General features: G+C 42.9%; 1 protein-coding gene across 2 annotated transcripts in view; it reads right to left on the reverse strand.

Annotated features, from left to right (window-relative positions):
• VCL (vinculin) overlaps nt 1-25156 on the reverse strand; it is a 110542-nt gene that overhangs the window by 81934 nt on the left and 3452 nt on the right. For both annotated transcript variants that reach the window (XM_081956508.1, XM_081956509.1), the window contains exon 2: nt 1527-1597. In XM_081956508.1, coding sequence (XP_081812634.1) covers nt 1527-1597 — 71 coding nt within the window. The remainder of the gene's footprint in view (nt 1-1526; nt 1598-25156) is intronic.

Here is a 25156-nt window from a genome sequence, read left to right on the forward strand (position 1 = left end):
GCCAAGGACAAAGGTAGGGAAAAAGAATGGATGAAATATTACCACAGTCTCCTCCATCCCATCTATAGAAGAAACTGATGCGTTAGAGAGAGAATGCCAACAGTGGATGGACAGAAGAACGAAAGGTTAAAGTTGTGGCCTAAAAACATTCAATAAAATGGAATAAATCACAGGTCCATTGTAAATGAGATCCTGGACTCTGAATCTACTGCTTCTCTCATAAATCCTAAGAAGATGTTATTACACCTGACTCCAAGAAGTGGACTTTGGTTTTATCTAGAACTATCCGATAACCTTGTGTTGCTCAGGTATTTATTTATGGGGGAAAATGTCCGGACCAAATGTAATTTCTAATGTTGGATTTTCCTCCTTACCAGGGGAACACCCCTGTGAAGTACTGTGAAGCTGTTACCGTGGCAACTCCACAGTGCTGCACAGTAGAAGCCATTTTACGGCAATACAGTAGAAGCCATTTTACGTCACAACAGGCTGTATCTTAATAGAACACATAACCTGAGGGGTGTTAGGGGTGTCTTACCCCCACAATATTTTTTTCCAGAGAGAAGGTTATCTGTGTACAAGTTTGGTTGAAATTGCTTGAGGTGTTCCAGAGTTATATTGGAACACACACACACACACACACACACGTATATGTATGTATATGCGTGTGTGTGTATGTATATGTGTGTATGTGTATGTATGTATGTATGTATGTATGTATGTATGTATGTATGTATGTATGTATGTATGTTTCTGCCTGCATGGTCTTCTGTGATGAGCCGAAAGGACAGAAAGAGGGAGTAGTGACCTTCCTCCCATATTTAGGCATACCAGGGGTTGTAACACAAATACATACCTATTTCCCTGGCTCAACTGATAAGGAGGCGAGCCTGTGGCTTAGTGGCTAAGACTCCTGCCTGAGATATATAACAGCCCAGGTTCAAATCCCAGTAAGGGTATGGCTAGCTGATGAGAGCTAATTAGCTCGAAATAGATCTATACTAGTCTCCCTTTATTTATTTATCAGTACAAATACAACATACATACATACATACATACATACATACATACATACATACATACATACATATATTCGCAACTGCTATAGACCAACCTCTTTCTCAACCTTCCCAACTTTGGCTTGCTGGCTGAGGAATTCTGGGAGCTGAAGTCCACAAGTCTTAAAGTTGCCTAGGTTGGAGACCCTTGTACTAGGACAAGCTCTTTCCCTGCAACTTGGCTACCAGATCCCTCTCCTTGGTTCTGAACCTGTGTCAGGTTTCACATGTGCATCCCCCACTCTTGTCCTGAAATCTGGAGGAGCCTGAAGCAGGATCCCAGCTATGCTGTCTCCTCTGCTCTTACCTGAGCAACAATGCTTTGGACCGGTGAAAGCTTGACAGCAATGACCATCCTCTGTGCTCTACTCTGAATTAACCAAGTACCTGGCAATTCATCTAAAATTGTAACGTGAAGAGCTTCATTCTCAAGGAGGTTGTCTCTTAAAAGGATGGAACTCTACTTACTTGATGAATGCTGGTGGCATATCTCTCTTCAAAATCTGGTCTTCAGTTGTCTGAACGGTATCTTTTCCCACCTGCATGAGAAGAGAGGCATTTTTGTCATTACCATCAATACAAGCCACATTTAGTACACTCAAAAATAGCCTTTCCAGTGGCCAAGATTCAGATAGTATCGCCGAATTCTGCCAAATAAAGACAAATTGGGTAGTTGTGGAAGACAACTGCTGTCTTACTAGAATTATTAAAAGTATTTCTATATCTTTCTTTCTTTTCTCTCTTTCTCTCTCTCTCTCTTTCTTTTCTTTTTCTCTTTCTTTCTCTCTCTTTTTTCTTTCTTTTTTTCTCTCTCTCCCTCTCCCCTCTCTTCCTCTTTCTCTCTCTCGCTCTCCTCCTTCTTTCTTTATTTCATTCTTAGATTATCTCTGGCCACCCAAATCCACCGACTGCCATGGGCAGCTTTCAATTCTAAAACTATCAGACAATTAAAGAAATATAAAGAATATGTTGAAACAATAAAAACATCCACAAAAATAAATAAGTACAAACAGCAGTCTTGATGATTAATCAACTATCACTTTTTGTTTGGACAAACAAACCAACATAGTTCACAGCAGTCTTTAAAGCACCGCTATTCAATCCAAAAGCAGGAATATGGGGACGCTATTATAGGAAGTCCTGTAAACAACCTTAAACAACCGGCGAACAGTTTAACAACCATTCATAGTTATACCTGACCCTTGAAAAGTTATTCATGACTGATCCTTGAAGTTACTACTGCCACATCCCCACCTTGCATCATGTGTGGTAACCAGCTCATATCTACCATCTATTGCAATGTTCTGGGGTTACATGGATGCGATTTGAGATGTTTTTGCCGATTTCCAACATTTGTTGCCAGTAAAATGCCCATTAGGTAGAATGGATTTGCTCAATGGCCATGTGGTTCACTTCACAATCATGATGACCTGTTTTATGACCATTGTAAAACTGGTGATAAAATTGAATCCAGTCACATGATTTATGATCACAATGAATTCCAGGGTCCAGTGTGGGTCATATGTTCAGGATCACTTGTAAATTACAATACTACTTGTAGGTTACTACTTGTAACCTACAATACTTAAGGAACAGCTGAAGACCCACCTCTTTCAATTATCTGGCCTGGCTCAACCGTAATTTTTTCTCACTCCTCCTGACTGTCTTTTTAAATTTTAAATTTTAATTGTACATTGGGTTTTTTACAATTGGGTATTTTAATGGGGATTTTAACTGTCTAAATGTTGTAATTGGTTACCTCCTCCGTGCATGTGTGTCTCTGTATTTTTGTATGTTTATGTGTTTGTATACATGTTTCTATGTTCTATATGCCCACTGTACGCCGCCCCGAGTCCTGCCTGGAAAGGGAGCGGCTAATAAATTCAAATTTATTTATTTATAAATTTATTTATTTATAAGATAATGCACAAAGAGCTATATTATAACATATATTCCTAACAGCTTCTACATGTATATGTAACGAGAAACCACAATGCCTTCTCATCCCATCGATCAACAATTTTACAAAGTATGTTTCCATAAATATGGAAACTGCAACTACAGTAAACCATTTCCTGAAGAAATGTATCCTCCAAGTTGCAATGATGAGCCATCTCTAAATGTTAGAGCAGAAAATGACTGACCTTCTGACTTAGTAATGCGATTAGCAATTTCTATCTCAGAGACAATCTCTCAGATACGGTCTGTATCCGAGTACATCAGAAGTACATCACAAAATTGAAACCAGACCATCATATAATCCACTAGATTTTATACGATTAGATTCTGTATAATTGAATGACTGTCCAAATAAAGTACTGTAAACTATGGATTATTTTAAATTACTGCTTCCTAGCAACTTCAATTTCCTGGTTGCATGCTTTTTATATATTTGTTCTCACTGAGGCTTCCCAAGAGCATGAAGAAATTCCTTGTCCCGACAAAAGCCCCTTTTATTAATTTGCTGTGAATTCTGCTCATTCACATCCAGCAAAGTCTTTCAGGGGGGGATTTACAGTCACAGACCTTATCTGGCTTGGAGAGCTGACAGGCGAAATTTGGCAAGGAGTCTCGGAGAGTCACAAACCAATGAAGTGAACTAATTGTTTCCTGCAAACTCCACTCCCCTTTTGCTCCTCTTTTATTTCCTCTCGGAGGGGCCATTCATGTCCACCTGTGGCTTTACTCCCAAGACAAACCCCGTTCTTTAGCAGTTCCCTTCTCCTCTCAACTCTGCACATGTACACTGGGAACAGGCTCCAGCTGTTGTTCTGCCCCACTGATCTCCAACTCTGAAGGCAGCTGATAACTGTCAGACGGTTCTGGCGCCCTCTCTGCCTCCAACACAGAGCCCTCATCAGAGCCTTCCCCAGACTCCAGGACTGGCCCATCTTCGTCCCCTCACTGTCCTAATCTGGAGAGAAACTTTTTGCCAAGGCTACTGGCGCTCCTAATAAAGGGAACAATTAGGTAACTACAGAGGGTTTGTCACGTTTTGGAGATAGGTTAAAACAATGAATGGTCATTAAATGAATGGCTGTAAGTCGAGGACTACCTGTATAATGACCTGTGAACAAACTAGGGCTTGAGGGAGGATGAGACCGACCACAAAGATCTTTGCGCTGAACACTTTACAATGTAAACAATGTGACCGACAATAAAAGGAGGGTTAAGAATTCAGTTCTTCATACCTTAGCTTAATTTTGTTTGACGTCAAATATCCATTTTCACAGAACAGGCTGGTTTTAGAGCTGTGATAGAGAACCTATGACACATGTGCCAGAGGTGGCACACAGAGATTTCTTTGTGGGCACGCACACCATCCCCAGCTGGTCTTCTGGTTTCCTTCAAGTTTCCGGTGCTCCAGCTGGCCAGTGTACATATGTGCAGCAGAAACCTGAAGACCAGATGACTGATGTGCACATGCGCACCGGCCAGCTGGTCTTCGGGTTTCCGGCACGCACCCACACCAGTTTGGCACACAGTGCCGAAAAGCTTCACCTGCCAACTCCTAAAGTTGCCATGGTGAGGAAAGGGGGGAAGCGCATTCCACACATACCTTTGGCTAGAGTCAGATCTCAGATTACCCCAGCAGACTTGGGAGGGGTGCACCTCATAGGGGAATGTGATTTATGACAGAGACAGAGGGGAGGGAAGAAAGAGAGGTAAAGTTCAGCTATAATTCAAATGAGGCTCAGATCTGACTGCAAAAAGGTCTTGCCAAAATAAATACTCCTAATAAATGACTAGTTTTCTTTTGAAATTTGGCTCAGGACTCATGAATTAATTAGGGTATTTTGGGGGAAACCTGACATCGCCATCATTGGCCTAGAGCAGTGTTTCTCAAATAGTGGGGCGCGCCCCCCAGGGGGGGCGCGAGGCTCCATAAAGGGGGGCTCGTTCGACCTCGTTTGACTGTCAGGAGCGAAGCTGCCATGAGGTGACCACGCTCACGAGCATAACTTCTTCTCCGCCTTCCAAACTTCAAAACTCGGCTGCCGAGTCTTCCAGCAGTGGCTGCTCTAGGAGTGCGCTCTATGGTTGTGGGCTGGCTGCTGGACAGAGAGTCTTTTGGATATAGAGTCTTCCAGACAGAGAGTCTTCCAGCAGCCAGCCCACAACCATAAAGCACCCTCCTAGAGCCACCGCTGCTGGAAGACTCTCTGCAGCTGAGTTTTGGAGTTTGGAAGCCAGAGAACTTTGTCCTTGAAAGTGGTAATGTCTTTCTATCAGAGCATATGTAACTATTTGAACAAAACTGAAAGTTCATTCTTTTCCCTTTGTTTTATATCTACAATCCTAAGCGTATTCAAGTTCCACTTTTTAGGCCTTATCAAAACAGTGCTAAACTAACTACGCTTGGACACAAAGCTATAGTAATTCTGCAAAGAGCAATCATCTATAGTGGATAGATTCTTCTGAATATTTATTCAGAGAGATATAATCTCCCTCTCTCTCTCTCTCTCTTTTCTGCTACAGTTAATAAAGCTATTCTTTGTTGTAAATTGATCCACATTTCTTTCTTTTTTAATTCTCTTATACGTTAATAAGGATACAGTGTTATGCAGAGGTGTACTTATAACAATTTTATAGACAAATGATACTATTTACAGTCGCGCAGGGGGGGCGCGAAATGTTTTCTTCTTCCTAGGGGGGGGCATGACAGAAAATAATTGAGAAGCACTGGCCTAGAGGGAAGTTTCTTTCTGCAGATTAATGCCACTGGACTTCCTCACCCAGGCCTCATAAAGCTGACCAGAAACAGCTCGCCAAAATTTTAATTCAGCTGTTTTTTTCTCCATTTTCCCCAGAGATGCTAGATCTGGACATGAGACACCAGTTCATAGGCAATCTTTTCCAAAATCAGATTTCAGTAGCCCTTTCTTAACAACAGGGTTGCTTAGTTCAAAGTTGTGATGACCACACAGTATAGAATGTAGAATACAGAATGGAAGACTTGGAAGGGAGTCCAAACCCACCTACACAATCACACACACAATCACATTTTGGATGCTTGGCAACCAGCTCCCATTTATGGCTGTTTGCATCATCCTGCACTCTCACGACTATGATTTTTGGCATTTTTTTTCCTGGCTTCCAGCATTTACTTCTGGTTTCCAGCAATAGCAATTCCACTGAGACCTATATACTGCTTCACGGTGCTTTACAGCCCTCTCAAAGGATGGAAGGCTAAGTCAACAGCACTTAGACTTATATACCGCTTTGCAGTGCTTTACAGCCTTCTCTAAGGATGGAAGGCTAAGGCAATAGCATTTAGACTTATATACCGCTTTGCAGTGCTTTAGAACCCTCTCTAAGCAGTTTACAAAGTCAGCCTATAGCACCCAAGAATCTGGGTCCACATTTTACCGACCTTGGAAGGATGTAAGGCTGAGTCAATAGCAATAGCACTTAGACTTGTATACCGCTTTACAATCCTCTCTAAGCGGTTTACAGAGTCGGCCTCTTGCCCTAAACCAGGGATGTCAAACTCAAGGCCCAAGGGCCGGATCCAGCTCTTGGGGTGCTTAGATCTGGCCCACGGAGCCGCCCTGGAAACAGAGAAGGACTGGCCTGTGGTGCCTCTGTCAGTGAAAACGAAGTGCAGGACAGCTCTTCTGAGCTCTGTTTTCACTGGCAGAGGGTTGCAGGAGCCCGTTTTCTCTGGCAGTTCACTGAGACCACCATAGCCCCCCCCGACATGAGTGATGTCCAGCTGGCCATGCCCATCCTGGCCATGCCCCCACAGCCCCTCCAAGGTCAAACACAACCCCGATGCAGCCCTCAATGAAATTGAGTTTGACACCCCTGCCCTAAACAATCTGGCTCCCCATTTTACTGACCTTGGAAGGATGTAAGGCTGAATCAATAGCAACAGCACTTAAGACGTCTATACCATGTCACAGTGCTTTACAGCCCTCTAAGTGGTTTACAGACCCAGCATATTGCCCCCAACAATCTGGGTCCTCATTTTACCCACCTCGGAAGGATGAAAGGCTGAGTCAACCTGGAGCCAGTCAGGATCAAACTGCTGGCAGTGGAGTTGCAGAGTCAGCCTGCATACCACCATGGCAAAAAAGCAACCATTGGGGGAAATAGGTTTGCTTAATGTCTCCTGCATTCACTTACTGATTGCCACAACAAAAGGTTGTAAAATCAGGCTCAGCCACGTGACCTGCTTAATGACCACCACAAACTACAACTAAAATTCTGGGCTCAATTATGGACGAGGACTACCCATGCAACCTATGTAACAAAAGTGCAAATCAAGAAAGGGATATTTAGGTCTTATACTAGGAAAAACAAAGGAGGATTTCAGAGGAGAAAACATCACAACTGTGAAAACAATTACCATAAAAAAGGTGGATGACAGAAAGAGACTGATACATTGTTCAAAAAAGAAAAAAGAAAAGAAAATCACACAGAACATACAGTAGACAAAAAGATACCATATTTTTCGCTTCATAAGACACACTTTTTTGTCTCCCAAAGGTGGAAATATCTGTGTGCCTTATGGAGCAAATATTGGTCTTCGGGCTTCTGGCGCTCCGGCATGCGTGTGCATGTGCAGTCCTGTTTGAGCACTCGGTGCTGAAAAGATTCGCCATCACTGCTATAGAGCACTGCGCACCAGGACTAGACACAAGGACAGTTTTTTTCCCCAAATGCCATCACGCTACTAAACAACTAATTCCCACAACACTGTCAAATTACTTACTAAGACCCCATTACTATTATTCTTCTCATCCTTCCTATTACCTATCTCCTCCCACTTATGACTATAACTTTGTTGCTTGTATCTTTACGATTTATATTGTTTTATTTAGTTTCCTAGTATGATTTATATTGATTGCTTATTTAGTATCCTATGACTATCACTAAGTGTTGTATCTTATGATTCATGATGAATGTATTTATGATGACTATGATTCATCACTTATATCTTTTATGTACATTGAGAGCTTATGCATCAAAGTCAAATTCCTTGTGTGTCTAATCACGCTTGGCTAATAAAGAATTCTATTCTATTCTATTCTACTAATGGGATCAGAAAAGCATGTAATGGAATTGGAAACATGCACAAGAATGGAAAACCAAGCAAGTTGTTCAACTTTGAGCAAGTTGTAAGACAAGGATAAGTGAGGTGCTCCCCGATATTCATAAGGTTTATAAGAAAATATTTATGACGAGGTCAGAGATATGTTCGTTGGGCATCTAAATGTTTACGCACTTATTCTATGCTGGTGACCTAAAACTTGCCTGAAAACCCAGATGATTTGCAGCAAATATAAATAGATTGTATGATGAAACAAGCCATATAAAAACTAATCTCTCAGAGACCAAGGTATCTAACAGGGGAAAGTAATATAGATGTATATTCCAGATAGTGAGAAGCTAGAGCAAGATGGAATATGTGCATCTTAGTGGAATGTTTACTAATAGTTTACATTTTCGGCTCAACTGTGGACATAAGCTGAGGACTTATATATGCATGCGTATTTTTAATAATCAAAACTGTTGAAACAAAGTTAAAAATGACAGGAATATAGGAAGTTAAAAATTTATTGATTTCTCTCTATCCTCTTTGATATTCAAGCCATCCCTGGGCCAGCTAAATGGTAAAGGAATATCTACAGATATCATCGATCCCAGCTAACTACTTCATGAAAAATCTATTTATTTGTTTATTTTATTCATTCATTCATTCCTTACTATTTATATTGTTTCCTAGTATGATTTGATTGCTTAGTTGTACCCTATGACTATTATTAAGCATTCTACCTTATAATTCGTGATGTGTATCTTTTCTTTTATGTTCACTGAGAATATATGCACCAAAGGCAAATTCCTTGTGTGCCCAATCACCTTTGGTCAATAAAGAATTCTAATCTAATTTTCTAAAACTGCCCAACTCAACCAGGCAACTCTGGGCAGCTTGTGGTTCTAAAATTACACAACAACACAACAGTAAGAACATCCAGGAAAACGGATTGTGAATATGCAAACCACGTCACAGCTTTGCCAGATCAGTTCAGTGTGCCTGGATTGGCTGGGCACCCCGAATCGGTCACAAGCACTGCCCGTCCTGTTAAATCCGGAGCCCTGATTTAACAATAGCCCGATGGGTCAGATGAACAGAATGTTCTGCTTTCTATTAGCAAACTCATCCTTGGATACCTCTAGAAAGAGGCGGGGGACAAATTCTGCTCTATTGCTGTTTGGAGGCACCTGGAATAGATATTGGCATTCTGAATTGCATAGGCACACATTTTGAAGCACTCCACACCAATATATTTTTTGCCCTTCTCCTTTCTTTCTTTCATTCTAGGTCTTTTGCTAAAAACAAACTGTGTGGAGGGATCACATTAGTATGCAATCTGCTTTCCAGCCCATTGTCATCATTTATGTTAATGGTTTTCATTTTCCCGCAAGAGCAACTATGGTTAAAAAAAAAAGCCACCTGCGCAATCTGCTCTTGTCTCAAAAATCAAGGAATTGCCAAAAGAAATGAGTTTTAGAGCAGAAATCAAGGGGGTGTTTCAAGATATCAAGGGTAGCTGGATGCAGCTTGCTCCCTCCACCAAAGGGCCATTTCTAGTTGCATTTAAGAGGCTGCATCTTGTACAACAAGGGCTGTTTTGATGAATGGAGTACATGGTTGTTAAGGGGGGGGAAACAGTTTCAAGACCCAAGTACGCTGAAATGCTTTGGGGAAACAATAGAAAGAAATGAACTGAACTCAGCCTTTGACCAGCAAAGAATGAGCTTTTGACTCTCCAATTTATATTCTGGTTCCTGAAATAGATGGGACATCTGGCTCTGTGTTACCAGAATAGCTGTCTTGAATATATTGTGCTCCACCAAAGGAAGGGCTGAATAGCAGTGTTAACTTCTTGCTAACTAACAAGGAGGAAAGTGCCACAACAAAACTGCAGACAGCTTATTACTTGTTAAAAAAAAAAAAACTTCCAAAACAGTCCTGAGAAGAAACACCAACTTAGCTGTTATCCGAACTTTTGGAAAACACTTGTATTTTTTACAAATTGTTTGTGTTCTATAAAAGTTTAAAAGAAAATCATTTTGCGTTTTATGAATTTTTAGAAAATCATCACTGAAGAATGCTAAAACCCAATCCTTACTTTTCATAACAGTTCATGTTGCGTGAGCTGAGGATGTGATTGATGGGGTAGGATGGAATAGGAGAGAAGCAAGGAAGGAAGCAAGGAAGCAAGGAAGCAAGCAAGGAAGGAAGGGTAGGGAGGTAGGGAAGGAAAGAAAGAAGGAAAGAAGGGAGGAAGGGAGGGCAAGGAATGGAAAGGTAAAAAAAAGGAAAGATAGAGAAGAAAAGAAAGAAGGAAAGAAGGAAGGGAGGGAGGGAAAGGAAAGGGTAGGGAGGTAGAGAAGGAAAGAAGGAAAGAAAGGGAAGGGAAGGGAGGGATGGAGGAAGAGAGAAAGGAAGGAAGGGAGGGAGGGAAAGGAAAGAAAGAAGGGAGGGAAGGAAGGAAGGAAGGAAGGAAGGAAGGAAGGAAGGAAGGAAGGAAGGAAAGAAAGCTAAATATTAAACAGTCAGCACATCTCTTAACAGTGACCAAAAATATTCTCCTGCTGATCTTTAAAAGCGAATCCTTGCAAAGGATGCTGGCCTCTTCCAGCCTCTCCTGCCTTTTGCCAAGACTTGCTATTCTAAAGAACAAAGATGTGTCCTGTGTTGTAGAACAGAGCTCCATTGGCTTCGGGTGAGCTGAATAGGTCCCTTCTGCAAAGGAGGAAGAGATGCGTAGTGACACTCAAAATTTACTGCCGCCCATTCATCAGCACAAGAGAGCAGGGTCTGGTCCCCAGACGAAACCGAGCAGGGAATAAAAAGAACAGCTGCAACATCTCCAGACACTTAGCTTGCACTTCAGATGAAGTTGAGAGAATCCAAAAACCGGCAAAATGCGCAAGACGAGATACGGTAAATGTTTCTCTTTACTTCTGAAGCTGCAGCAGGTTTGAGAAATTGCTCACTTTTGAAAGAGCGCATTTATTTCCATGTCGGTGCACCTTTTAGCCAAGACGACTCCCGGAGCTTTGGAAACATTGTGGGACCATCCGTGGTAGTCAAAGATGGCAAAAAGTCAAAGAGGAGACTGGCAGCGCCTTCCAGCCTGGCATTGCCTTTGAATAATATCAGAAAAAACGCTCTGAGATTCCGATACTGAAACAAACATAAAAGGCAGGCCAAAGAAAATAGAAAGATAGAAAACCTCAACATCAGGGAGGGATCCGAACCGCAGAGTACTTAAATCTGGCCCACGCGGCTGCCCTGGAAACAGGACTGGCCCACAGTGCCTCTGCCAGGGAAAACGGAGCTCGGGAAGGTTGCACACCGCTCTCCCAGGTTCTGTTTTTGGCCACAATGGCCTCCTGCAGCCTTCTGCCAGCAAATGATGCTGGCAGAGGGCTGCAGGAAGCTGTCGCCGCCGAAAACGAGCCCTTGGCGGCTCCATTTTCGCTGGCAGAGGACTGCAGGAGGCTGTTGCAGCTAAAAATGGGGGCCAGGAGAGTTGCATGCCCCCCCCCGAGCTCTGTTTTCTCTAGCAGAGGGCTAGTAAAACAAACTAAAACCAAACAAAACAAAACGAGAATGTTTCCCCTTTTGCATTTGAGCATCCAAGAAGGGACAGGAAAGGAGAAATGGAAGGACAAAGAAAAAGATGGGAATATGGGAAGCAAGCAAGGAAGGAAAAAGAAGGAAAGAGGGGAAGGAAGAAGAAAGGAGAATGAAGAGGAAAGGAAATAGAAGAAAAGGAAGGAAGGAAGGAAGGAAGGAAGAGGAAGAGTAGGAAGGTAGGGAAGGAAAGAAAGAAGGAAAGAAGGGAGGGAAGGAGGACAAGGAAAGGAATGGAAAGGAAAGTAAGGTAGAGAAAGAAAGAAACCAGGAAAGAAGGAAGGAAGGAAGGAAGGAAGGAAGGAAGGAAGGAAGGAAGGAAGGCAGGCAGGCAGGCAGGCAGGCAGGCAGGCAGGCAGGCAGGCAGGCAGGCAGGCAGGCAGGCAGGCAGGCAGGCAGGCAGGCAGGCAGGCAGGCAAATGGATTCCCAGCCCCGCCCAGGCCACCACAGGTTCCCCGACACGAGTGATGTTGAGCTGGCCACACCCATCATGACCACGTCTGTCCGACACCGCCCCCAAGGTCAAATACAACCCTGATGTGGCCCTCAATGAAATCGAGTTTGACACCCCAATTCTAGAGACTATTGTTTCATTCATAAAACATGCAGCGAAGAGTCAAAGCTAGCCATTCCTGAATAAAGGGCCCTTATACAGCCGATTTTCCTTTCCCCCTCTCGCTGTCAACAGCAATTTTCATTTCTGTATTTTATAAACATACGTACATATGAAACTTGAAAGTTTGCATTTGAGGGGTAAACTAACCCAGGAGGAAGGGATTTCCTACTGCCTGCGTAGCTACTGGGATGCTCATTCTGCAAGATGTTGAAGATCTCAGGATCCTACAAACCAGTGGTGAAATCTATTTTTTTTGCCCAATGATTCTTTTTTTTAAAAAAAGAATTTTATTGGTTTTTAAAATTTTGGGAGGAAAGGGGTAGGTGGATATACAAAAAAAATTTGGCAGCTCCATCGTGCTAGAGGTAGGAATCTCTCCAATTCTCACAACTTTTTACAGAAAAAAAAACAAAAGAGAAAAGATAAGCAGAAACAGCATTTTATTATACATTGTATCAACCATGTGTTCAATCATCTCTTTTGCCACTTTCTAATATATCAACAATTAGAATAATATTCCAGATATATTTATTTTCGTGACCTGAGTCTTTCCATTATTGTTCCCTCCCCACTGTCCCCAGGTGGAGCCGCAGCCCCTCCCTCCTTCATGTCTTGTGTATTGTCGCCTTTTTCACTACTTCTTATATTTCTGTCCTCTAGGAGGGCACTATGTTTTTTAATGAAGGCCTCTGCCTCCACAACTGTGTTAATTCTAATTCTGTTTCCCTCCCAGAAAATCAGCATTCCTTCTGGCAATAACCATCTAAACCAAATTCCCTTATTATATACTTTCTTTGATAAGGAGGAATACTTCCTCCTATCTCTTATTTTTTTCGGAATTTGCTTAAGAATGGCAATTTCTTTATCTTTATATTTTAGTGGGCCCTCCCTCTTGAGCCCCTAGAATCTCATCCCTCATGGTCTTCCTAAGAAATTTAACATGTACTTCCCTTAGAACATTATGTGTTCTGGCATATGCTGAATTAATCCTATAAACCAGATCCATATCCCACCACAACTGTTCTTTATCTCTTTTAATATATTCTGCTAAAATTGTACTCATAATATCCTTAAGATCTTCATCTTCTGTCTCCAGTAGGTTCTGGAATCTGAGAAAGAAGGACATTCTTTCAAGTTCTATCTTTGCCATAAATTTTTCCAATTCTATATTCCCCTTCTGGACTGCCCTAACCTCCTCCCCCAGCCCAGCTGCACCCTCTTCCAGCACACCAATTCTCTGTTTATTTTCTGTTATTTGTTGCTGCACACTTTTAAGCTCATCTCTAAAATCTGCTACCTCCTTTTTCAACTCATTTTGTCCCTGCATAATAGCTTGAAACATTTGAGTAACAGATAAATCTTTTGAACTCTCTCCAGTCTTTTCTTGTAAAAATGATGAATTTTTGTCTGTTGAATCATTGGATTGGGTGCAGTAAAAGTCGGTGCCGAGGCTGCTTTGCATGTAGGTGATTTTCTGGGCCCCATTGTCTAAGTTCAGAAAGAGTAAAAATCTTTTGCAAAAGAAATGGCGTCTGTGAAGCGCGCAGCCGAGCGAGTCTGAGAAGACAGGCAAATCCAAAAGTGAAAATTAACCCTCTGTCACAGTTCCAAGCCAAGAAGTCACTCAAAAAAAAAAAAAAGAAATCAAATAGTCCAAATCCAGAAAGACCACGTAACAGGAGAGGCTCCAAGAGTCCTTCAGGGGGGATAATATAAAGCCAGACTTTCTTCAAAGGTAGTTTTAAAGGGCAGACTTCATTTATAAGTGCGAAGAAGAAGGAAGCAGGCCATCTTGACTCCTCCTCGGGATCAGGAGCAGAACATTAAAAACTTCCATAAAGCTTTCAATACAACTCAGCAATCAATTCTTGCAGTTATGATATAAATCTTTTCACATAGTTAGTTCAAGTGGCTAATTCAATTTTTGCTCTCTATCTCCATTCCGAGATTGAGAGACAGTCCAAATGCCGCTTTGCCTGAGGGGGGGTAGAAGAAAAAAAGCAACCCCCCTCTAATCTTTCTACTTCAAACAGATTGAATCCACAACTTGTAAAAAAGGCATTACTCGTCAGTTAAAAGCAATGAAGGAGATTGGAGCGAATTTCTCACCTCCAGCACTTCAGTCGCTGCATGTAGTTAACTCTTTCCTTCCTGAATCCATTCAGCGAAGGTGCTGTTATGCACTCCCTACGCTCTCCGGCACCTAAAGCGAAACTGGAGACTCCCCCATGGCTGCTGCCTATCCGGGGGGTTCCAGCAAGCCGCCCTATGGCAGGTGGTCCCTCCAAGACCGCCTGTTCTCCTAAAAGGAGCCCACCGGAGAAGCGAACAGCGGACCAACGTCCGTTGCCTTCAGAAACCGGAAGTCCTCTCTACCGAATGATTCTTTGGGTGTGGCTTGGGTGGTCATGTGATTGAAAAGTGGGCATGGCCAACTTTTTTTCACTTTTTAAAGATTTTTTTTCCTGCCCAATCACCTGAACTGGCAAGAAAAAATGCTTTTAAAAGCAGGGAGGGAAAGCTTCCCACGATTGCGCCCCTTGGAAGCTTTTTCTACTACCGGTTCACAGAATCAAGAACAATCATTCCTACTGGTTCAGCCGAACCGGGCCGAACCTGGAGGATTTCACCCCTTCCCCAAGCCCTTCGAAGTGAGGCCAAGCTAAAAGAACAGATGTTTCTGCTTCCTCTAAGATAGAAATTGCCTTCCCTTCACAAACAACTCAATTTTGGCATAGTCCTCCCAAGGCCAGCCCTACCATTAAGCCAAGCAAAACTGCTACATCAGAGTTTTTCAGTATGAAAAACTATAGGCCAGTGACGGCTAACCTTTTTGTCGTGTGCCGAAAGCATGTGTGGGCATGTGACAGCCTGCGTAGTGCGTGCCTACACTCTTAAGGCAAAGATATAAGACACATAAAAAGAAGAAAAAGAGAAGAAAATTTAGAAATAGGAGAATAGTAAGGTGATATGATCCAGTAAAAGAAATATTGTTAACAAGGTTAAAATATGTTTTAATTAGAACGTGTGGGGATTATATCAAGAACCTTAAAGCTGTTAAATAATTGTGTTATGTTGATTATATAAAACTTGAAATTTGAAACTTGAAGGTTCATATTGTTAATGGAAAACAGATGGAAAAGATAAAATATTTATTTTTAAAGAGAAAGAAATATGATATTGTTTGTACATGCTAGAAACTAGGAGAAGAAAATAGGAGAGGAAAAGTAATACAGATAAAATTGGAAATAATGGAAATATAATGTAAAATGAATTATGTCTTTTGGTGGGAATGTTAAAGGGGGAATTCGGACAAGACTATTTTCACAAAAGAATTTTTATTATGTAACAAAAACAAATATTTTTTTAAAAAATGCAATGTGCGTGTGACAACCCTCCACGCCCCCTGTGCATGTTCACATGACACCCCTGTGCTCCCCCCACGCCCCCCCCACACATGCGTGTGCTCCCCCGGTACCCCATTTGGGCCTAGCAGGTCTCCCTGCATCTTTCTGGGAGCAAAAATGGAGCACGGGGGGAGGGAGGGATGCCGCACCCACCTGGGTGGCCTCCCACCCCCTGCACAACTCCCCCCATGCATCTATTGCATGTGCCCCGCCCCCTGCACATGCAGAACCGAGACACAAAAATCAGCTGACCAGTGGGAGGCACGCATGCATGCAGGTGACAGCTCATGTGCCCATAGAGAGAGATCCATGTGCCACAAGTGCCATAAGTTCGCCATCACGGCTATAGGCGTTCCTTTCAATAAAAATATCTGTATGAGAATAATACATCACATGAGTCATCGGCAGAAATCCATTTCCTGAAGCTAGCAAACATGGCCAATTCACACAAACTTTCCAGACATCAATTAACAATTAACCAGTGGGACAACTTTCCTCTAGAAGCTGTGACTTTTCCAACACTGGAAGTTTTTAAGAAGAGAATGGACAACCATTTGGTATAGGGTGTCCTGCCTGAGCAGGGGGTTGGATTAGAAGACCTCCATGGTCCCTTCCAACTCTGTTCTTCAATTCTATCTTAAAAAACCACGTCAATGGAAGAACTTTGCCCCAGAAAACAACTATCTAGAAGTAATTCTAAAAACACATGCTCTGCTGAGTCCTTGCCACAATGGCTTCTGAAAGTTATCAACCACAAACACCACAAACTGCTTTTTCAACCAGTACGCTGCCAGTTTCCCTTACTGGGCTAATTTCAAATCAGTGAAATCATTTCTATCTTATTTCCTGACTTGAAGTCATGTCCTCATCAGGTTATGAAGGGGGGGGGAGTATATAAATACATATAAACACATAATTAATGTGCATTACTTACATACATATATATGATGTAACCTATCTACGTAAGTACATAATGCAAACGAGGGAGAAGTATATAAAAACAGTGCTTTCTACCGCACTAGTGAGGCGGCACTTGGGAGGATTGCGCTCGGTTCTGGTTACCACAATGCAAAAACAATGCTGAGGTCCTAGAAAGAGTTTAGCATGGCTGGCTGGGGAATTCTGGGAGTTGAAGTCAACAAGTCTTAAAGTTCCCAAGTTTGGACACCCCTGATCTAAGGGGACAACGTGATAAAGCAAAAAAAAAAAAAAAAGGGAGTTTTGAGCCCAAATCCATAATTTTCCAAGCATTTCTAGAATATAAACAAATCAAAATGACCAAAATAAACTTGATTTGTGGTCAGGTCAAATATCCACTCCAATGTCCTGAATTACTCCACCCTTCCCCAGCAAGGACATTGATAAAATAAAGAAAATTCAAAATTCAAACAGCAAGGTAGCAAAAAGACTTTGCATGACATGCATGCAGAGAAATACCTAAATTAAATTAAAAGTTAATTTAAAGGCCCAAGGAGCAATAATTGTCAAGAGTTCGGGGTGAGTTACTTCAACAAAGAACCATGTCATTTCCATCTAATTCTTTTAAGATCACTGCAGCCGTAGTGCAACCTTTATTTTTGAATTATTCTCATCAGAATCTTTAACTTTGTTCTTGGGTTTTCCAACCCCACCTCCAAGAGGACAAACTTGTCAGGAGATGTAGAAGACTCCAAAATATTGGAGATTTCAGCACACCCACCAAGTAGTCCAGGGATGGTTTCGATTTAAGAAAGAGCCGTTTGTCCTTCCTGCCACTAACCAGAGTTCAGTCTATTTACTCAGACCTTCTACTTCTCTTGCAGCAGTCCCACAGCTAGGGAGCAATGCCTTGTGCCCCCTCCCCCCCATAAAAACCCAGGCAAAAAAAATCACAGGAAATTATTTCTGCTATATGAAGGACCACAATAGGCAATAGACAAAAGCACCAAGAATCCCATTAACCACAGCAAGGCAGGTGCCAGTGAATAAGTATTAGCTGAAACAATAAGGGATGGTCAGCCAACTTTCAAATTCCCCCCTTTGGGAGGGGTCCCAATCAGGGCTAGTATTCACTTACTTTCCCTACCGGTTTGCAAATATGAGCATGTGTGCGGGCATGCTCGCTTCGCTTGCACGTGCCCCATCCATGCATGCGCTCGGCCTTCCGTGCATGAGCTTTGTTCGCATGCACGGCTTGCACACATTTGCACGGCTTGAAAACATGCCTAAATAGGACTGCATAGAGCCAGGGCAGGGGCACGTGTGTCCCACATGAGCCCCACCCCCTGCACATGCGCAGCAGAGACCCGGAAATCAGCTGGTCAGCGGGAGGCATGTGTGCATATGCAGTGGAGCTGAGCTGGGGCAACGGCTCACTTGCCCGCGGAGAGGGTTCCGTGGGCCACCTGTGGCAGGCGTGCCATAGATTTGCTGCCACAGGTCTAGACAGTCACTTATTTGAAATAGTATAGGTCAGTGATGGCGAAACTTTTTCTTATTGCATGCCAAAATTGCACGCGTGCGTGCCCCCTCAATCTCCCCACCCCAACTGCGCATGTGCACGCAACCCTCCCACATGCATGCATGACCCCTCCCCAAGTTCTGGAGGCTTTCCTTAAGCCTGGGGAGGGCAAAAATGGCCTCCCCCGGCCACCCAAAGGCCCTCTGGAAGCCAGAAACGGGTTGTTTCCGAACTTACAGTTGGCCCTTTGGGGCCATTTTTCACCCTCCCCAGCCTCCAGAGGATTTCCTGAAGCCTGGGGAGAGGAAAACGGCCTCCCCTGGCCCTCTGGAAATGTGAAAAATCAGCTGACCAATGTAGCCATGCATACCGGAGCTGACAGCTGGTGTGCCACCAAATATGGCTCCGTGTGTCACCTGTGGCACGCATGCCATAGGTTTGCCATCATGGGTATAGGCTCTCCTGCTCGAACAGGGGGGTAGACTAGAAGTCCTCCAAGGTCCCTTCCAGCTCATCCATTCTATTCTAGGAAGTTTTAAGAGCCGTGATATGCACGTTTACCGTCATCCTGGAAACTTGAGTACAAGAGGAAAGAAAGATTGAAAATCCACCCTAGTGAAATCTTCATAAACAGCCTCTTTTGTTTGCTTTGGATTGAACCCAATTTAAGGTCACGCTTGCTATTTGAGAGCGGTTTTGTGCCATCTACAGCTGTGAAGCCGAACGGAAGCCAGTTTTCCCCAAAAGGATCTTCACTATCAAATTGAGTCAGGTGGGAAAAAAAAATATCCAGGAATACATGGCAGGGGAAGGTCATAATTGTTAATGAAAAAATTGGATGCCTTCCATGACATCTTCACTCAGCAAAGTGATTAAGAAGGCCAGGGCAGCACCAGAATTATCTCCATCTTGGTCAATCTGCCTATTTGATGAGTCAACCAGATGAGGGGAAAACCTCATATTTCTCTGCAGATGTAAGATGTTGGCAACCAAGCAAGGCTGTACTGTATTTTGGCAGGCCAACAAATCCGATCTGGCTCCAGAGTATTTTAGGAGCATAACTCTAAGGGAAGGGTGTCAAACTCGATTTCATTGAGGGCCGCATCAGGGTTGTGTTTGATCTTGGGGGGCTGGGATGGGTGTGGCCAGCTCATGTCACTCGTGTCGGAGGTGCCTATGGACTCCCGAGCTCCGTTTTTGGCTGTGACGGCCGCCTGCAACCTCTGTCAGTAAAACGGAGCTTGGGAGCGCTGAAAGATGGCTCTCCCAAGTTCTGTTTTCACTGGCAAAGGCACTGCAGGCCAGTCCTTCACTGTTTCTAGGGTGGCCCTGCGGGCCAAACTTAAGCACCCCGTGGGCCGCATCCGGCCCTTGGACCTTGAGTTTGTCACCCCTGCTCTAAGGTGACTTCCTGTTGGCCAATCTTCAAGGAAGTCCTCTTCCACTTCTTCCATCTATATATATAAATTGATGTGTGTGTGTGTGTGTGTGTGTGTGTGTGTGTGTGTGTGTGTGTGTTCCAGCATAACTCTGGAACGCCTCGAGCAATTTCAACCAAACTTGTTACACAGATGACTTACTCTCTGGAAATAAATACTGTGGGGGTAAGACACACCTAAAACCCCTTGGGGTATGTGTTCTGTTAAGATGCAGCCTGTTGTACCTTAAAATGGCTTCTATTGTACTGCCGTAAAATGGCTTCTACTGTACAGTGCAATGGAGTTGCCATGATAACGGCTTCACAGTACTCCACAAGGGAGCTCTCTTTGGTAAGGGGGAAAATCCAACATTAGAAATTACGTTTGATCCGGACATTTTCCCCTATAAATAAATACTCGGGCAACGCTGGGTTATCAGCTAGTAGACTCTATTTTCCCCTTGCTGCAGCTAAACAATTAAAGGAAACAAATGAACCTTCCTTCCTCTTATTTTAGACAAGGAAAGACAAGCTCCACCTATAGCTAGTAGCATCACAGAAGAGGAAAAAAACAGACAACCACCCAAGTCCAAAACTAGGATTGCTCAGGATGTTCAACATGTGTTTGCACAGCACTAATATCCTCAAATGAACTATAGTTTACACCAGGGGTGTCAAACTCAAGGCCAGATCCAGTCCACAGGGCTGCCCTGGAAACAGTGCCCTGGAAACAGTGAAGGACCAGCCCACAGTGCCTCCTCCAGCAAAAATGGAGCTTGGGAGGGCCGTGCGCAGCCCTCCCAAGCTCCATTTTCACTGGCAGAGGGTTGCAGGTGGCCATCGCAGCTGAAAACGGAGCTCAGGCCACCACAGGCACCCCCAACATGAGTGACGTTGAGTTGGCCATGCCCCACCCCTGCCCCCCAACACAACCCTGATGCAGCCCTCAATGAAATCAAGTTCCCGGGTTTACACAGTGGACAACTTGTTACACTACCCAAGTTCATATTACACAGTAATTGAAATATGATTAATAGATTTGTGGTTTAACAAACCATTCAAACCTTCTCATTCAGTGACGCTTCTCTCAAGTCAGGAGGGAATGGATTTCTGTACAGATAGTCCTTGACTTAACAACAGTTAGTTTACTAACGTTCAAACTTACAACGGGACTAAAAGAGTGACATCATGGACCGTCAGGATGGCTGATCGCTAATTAATGTGGTCATGTGACACCATGCTTTGCAGCTGACTTGCTTTGCGATAGAAATTCTAGTCTCAATTATGGTCATAATTCAAGGACTACTTGGAATGCACGTTCGGGTTTACTTTTAAAATAAAAAAGAAATGATATTTAACATTAGCACTGAAAATAGAGATGTATATAATTACAACTATAATAACCAACAAAAATGTAAATATGCTAACCTAAGAAGAAACTAAGTTAAAGCTTTTTGGTTATATTATTACTATTGCTACTATACAATCATTATTGTTAGTTTCTATGTTAATATCTAATACCACTCTTTTTTTTCATCTTTTTTATTTGTAAATGGCATACCCTAACAATGTACTGTTTTCAAAAATATGTTTCTGAATAAAATTTATTTTAAAAAATTAAATAAATAAATTAAATAAATAGAGAGGAAACATGACCAGATGAGTTACTTTATTGTAGGGCTGCATTAACACAATCTTGAAAGTCTGAAGGTGCAAATTTCCCATCGAGCTTTAAGCACACAGCACTTGTAAGCAGTATCCTGAATAGCAGGAAGTGAGCTTCCTATAATCTTCTCCACTGTCCTCACCACTCTCTGTATAGACTTTCTATCTGAGGTACTGCAGCCCTCAAACCAAACAGTGATGAAGTTTGTTAAAACGCTCTCAATCGTATCTCTGTAAAAAGTGACCAAGACAGAAGGAGAAAGATGTGCTCTCCTCATCCGACGCAGGAAATGCAAATACTGGTTTACCCAATTATTCCATAGTGAAAGCCAGTTTGATATACGGTATAGTGGTTAAAGCACTAAGATAGAAACCAGGATACCCTGAGTTCTAGTCTTCCCTTAGGCCCAAAGCTGGCTGGGTGACGTTGGGCCAAACACCTCTCAGCCCTAGGAAGAAGGCAATGGTAAAATCTTGCTGAGAAAACCAAAGACTAGTCCATGCAGTCACCAGGAGCCAATCAAGACTCAAAGGCAGACACTGCCTAAAATCCAACTAAAAATTAACATCCATAGCAGCAGCCAGCAACAGAGTAATCAGCCTCTTGCAAGATAAACTCTATTTCATTCAGTCCGGATTCATAGTATATCAAAAGTATCAAAAATGTGCAAAGGATGAAAATCCCAAACCTTTGGTGTCTATCAATCTCTACTGTTATATGGCTTAATTTAAACAAAAAGAAAGAAAACACACTGAAAAGGAAAATATCAGCTTCATGAAAAAGAAGAAAATCTTAAGATAAAACAGTTTTCATCAATACAAAGAAGTGTAAATCATAAAATTAACTGGACCTATCAATTCATCCATTTTACATATGTATTATGGCCCACCAGCTGCCAGCAGAGGCAGCAGCAGACTCAGACAATGAGGAGATTGGTGAGGAACTTGGGACAGTTCTGGAGCCTGGGGAAGGCTCTGATAGATGCTCTGTGTTGAACGCAGAGATAGAGCAAGGGCGATATTTCCCAGCCACCGGAGCGGCAGCTGCCTTTGGGGGCTGATATGAGTGAGGAGAAAGAACACCTGGTGCCTGTTCCAATTGCATGCATGCGCAGAGCTGTTAGGAGATGAGAACAACTGATAAGGAGCCGACTTAGGAGGCAAGGCACATGTGGATGCTGAATGGGGAATAAATGGAAGGAAAGAGGAGTGTTGGTTGTAGGAGACAACAGTTTGGATTTCTGAAGATTTTGCTCATTGTGTTTTGTGCCACAAAGACTGCTTGCTAGAACTTAATTTGCAGCTTTGCGGCTGGGAGCTCATGGTCTTGCAATTATTGCAAGGAACTGATAAAGTCTGTTACTGCAGTTAACTCATTGATGGACCATTGCCTGGACTTTTCAGTGGGTGAATGCAACTAATTCACAAGAGGGGTTTTTTCGTGACAAGGAGTCTGTTCCTTGCTTCTGCTAAGGCAGGGTTAGAACAAAATGTGACAATTAACAAAGTAATAAGATAACGTATATCTGAAAACAAAACAGTAAATTAAAACTGGTCAAAACGACTAGGAAATGTATTGAAATATAAGATTATCACTATGTGCCAGCATAAAATCTGGGTAATGTAACAATACATGTTTTACAGTTTCAACAGTTCTGCCAAACATCAAAGCATATTTGCAACAAAACCTCTGGCCATAGAAGCAATATTGGAAAGTAAGAAATTGAACCAAAATAAAACTTAGAAAAATGAAAATTTAGAAAAACGATTGGCTGAAACCTAGGGCTTCATTTATCTTCCAGCATGTCTGTGGGAACTAGCCACACCAATCATGGAAGCCATTTTGTGAGAGTTTCCGTAATAAGCTTCCAAATGTGCCCTTGAGCTGACAAAGATCAAAGACGACTTACCTAGGGGAAAAACGACAGTGATAGCATAATTGACAAAACTGCTGTGATACAGGGGCAGAAACCATAACTGGCATCTAGACGTAACTGATATAAAAGCAGATTAAGGCAATACAAGGGTGCAGACAAGGAAATTATTAGAATTTTGTCAACAATCAAATTCATAGCCTCGAGTCAATTGAAATATTAGTTCGACTTTTTGAACAAAAAAAGAGTGGGAAACTCCCTTATAATTTATTTTTAACCTCCAGATATTGCCAGTTCACTCCCTCTACAAGAGCTATCCTAAAATGGACACTGGTTAAATATATCCGCTAGCTGGACTGGGCTGAAGGTTGTTGGGGTTTGATAAAGTGGGAATGCTTTTGATGAACATCTTACCAAATTCCTGTGGCGAACACAAAACCCTTTTGAGATAAAGCTGGCTAAATAGAGAAAGGTTAGAAGGCCACAAATGCCACACTGAACTCCTTGGGACGAATTAAAATCAAATAAAAATAATGGGATGAGAAAAATCCGAAGAGTTTATCGATCGGCAAACTGGAGCTCAAGAGCTATAAGCAGCTTTCTAATTGTGACGACCAAAAATGGACCATGAGTTCTGCCATTTTGAGACGGGGAACAAGCCAAGCCCTAAATTGGCACGGTGCACTTCAGAAACAGCCTTCCTCCCCCTCCCCAAAACCCCTTTTGAGAGGTCATAAGGAATCATCTGGTGGCTCTCAAAATGTGTGAGTGGAGAATACTGGACCATAAATCATGGTCCATCTCTGGTTTAGCTTCTGGTAGCAAAGGAGAAGGGAAGACATATTTGGAGATACAGGGAGTCCTCAACTAGCCATGATTCGTTTAGTGACCATTTGAAATAACAACAGCACTGGGGAAAAAAGTGACTTAATGATTGTTTTTCACACTTAATATTGTAGCAACTGTTCCTACCAAGGCTTCCCAAGAGCATGAAGCGAACTCCTTGTCCCGACAAAAAACCCTTTTATTAATTGACTGTGAATTCTGCTCATCCAGCAGTCTTTCAAGGCAGGATTTACAGTCACAGACCTTATCTGGCTTGGAGAGCTGACAGGCCAATATCTGCAGTCTTGGAGAGTCACGAACCAATTAAGCAAACTAATTGTCTCCTGCAAACTCCACTCCCTTTTCACTCCTCTTTTATTTCCTCTGGGAGGGGCCATTCACCATCCACCTGTGGCCTCACTCCCAAGTCAGCCCTTGTTCCTTAGCTGTTCCCTTTCTCTGGCAACTCTGCGCATGCGCACACTGGGAATAGGCTCCAGCTGTTCTTCTGCCTCACTGACCTCTGACCCAGAAGGTAGCTGATAGTTGGCATATGGCCCTGGCCCCATCTCTGCCTTTGACACAGAGCCCTCATCAGAGCCTTCCCCAGACTCCAGGACTGGCCCATCTTCCTTCCCAACCTCCCCACTGTCCGAATCTGCTGCCAACTCCACTGGAGGGCCACAATAGCAACTTCCCTAATGCCACGTTTGTTTGTTTGGATTTATATGCCGCCCTTCTCCAAAACGACTCAGGGCGGCGTACAACATTAAAAAAAAACACATCCCAAAAGTTTAAAAAAATTAAATACATATCCAAAAAACAAACCGAATTTAAAAGACAATACATTTAAAATAAGTTAAAATTAAAAGGAAAGGCCGGCTTGCTGGAAAAGCCAACATTTTAGGGTGCGTCGGAAGTACCGGAGGTCAGGGATTATGCGAAGCTCCGGGGGCAGCTCATTCCAGAGGGAAGGCGCTCCCACAGAGAAGGCTCTCCCCCTGGGGGTCACCAGCCGACACTGTCTGGCCGATGGCACCCTGAGGAAGCCAACTCTGTGGGATCGTACTGGACGGTGGGAGGCTACTGGTGGCAGTAGGTTGTCTTGCAGGTACCCTGGGCCTAAGCCATGGAGCGCTTTAAAGGTCATAATTAATACCTTGAATCGCACCCGGAAAACAACCGGCAACCAGTGCAGG

The sequence above is a fragment of the Natrix helvetica genome, assembly GCF_964273705.1.
Source record: "Natrix helvetica genome assembly, chromosome: 5".
NCBI lineage: Eukaryota > Metazoa > Chordata > Lepidosauria > Squamata > Natricidae > Natrix > Natrix helvetica.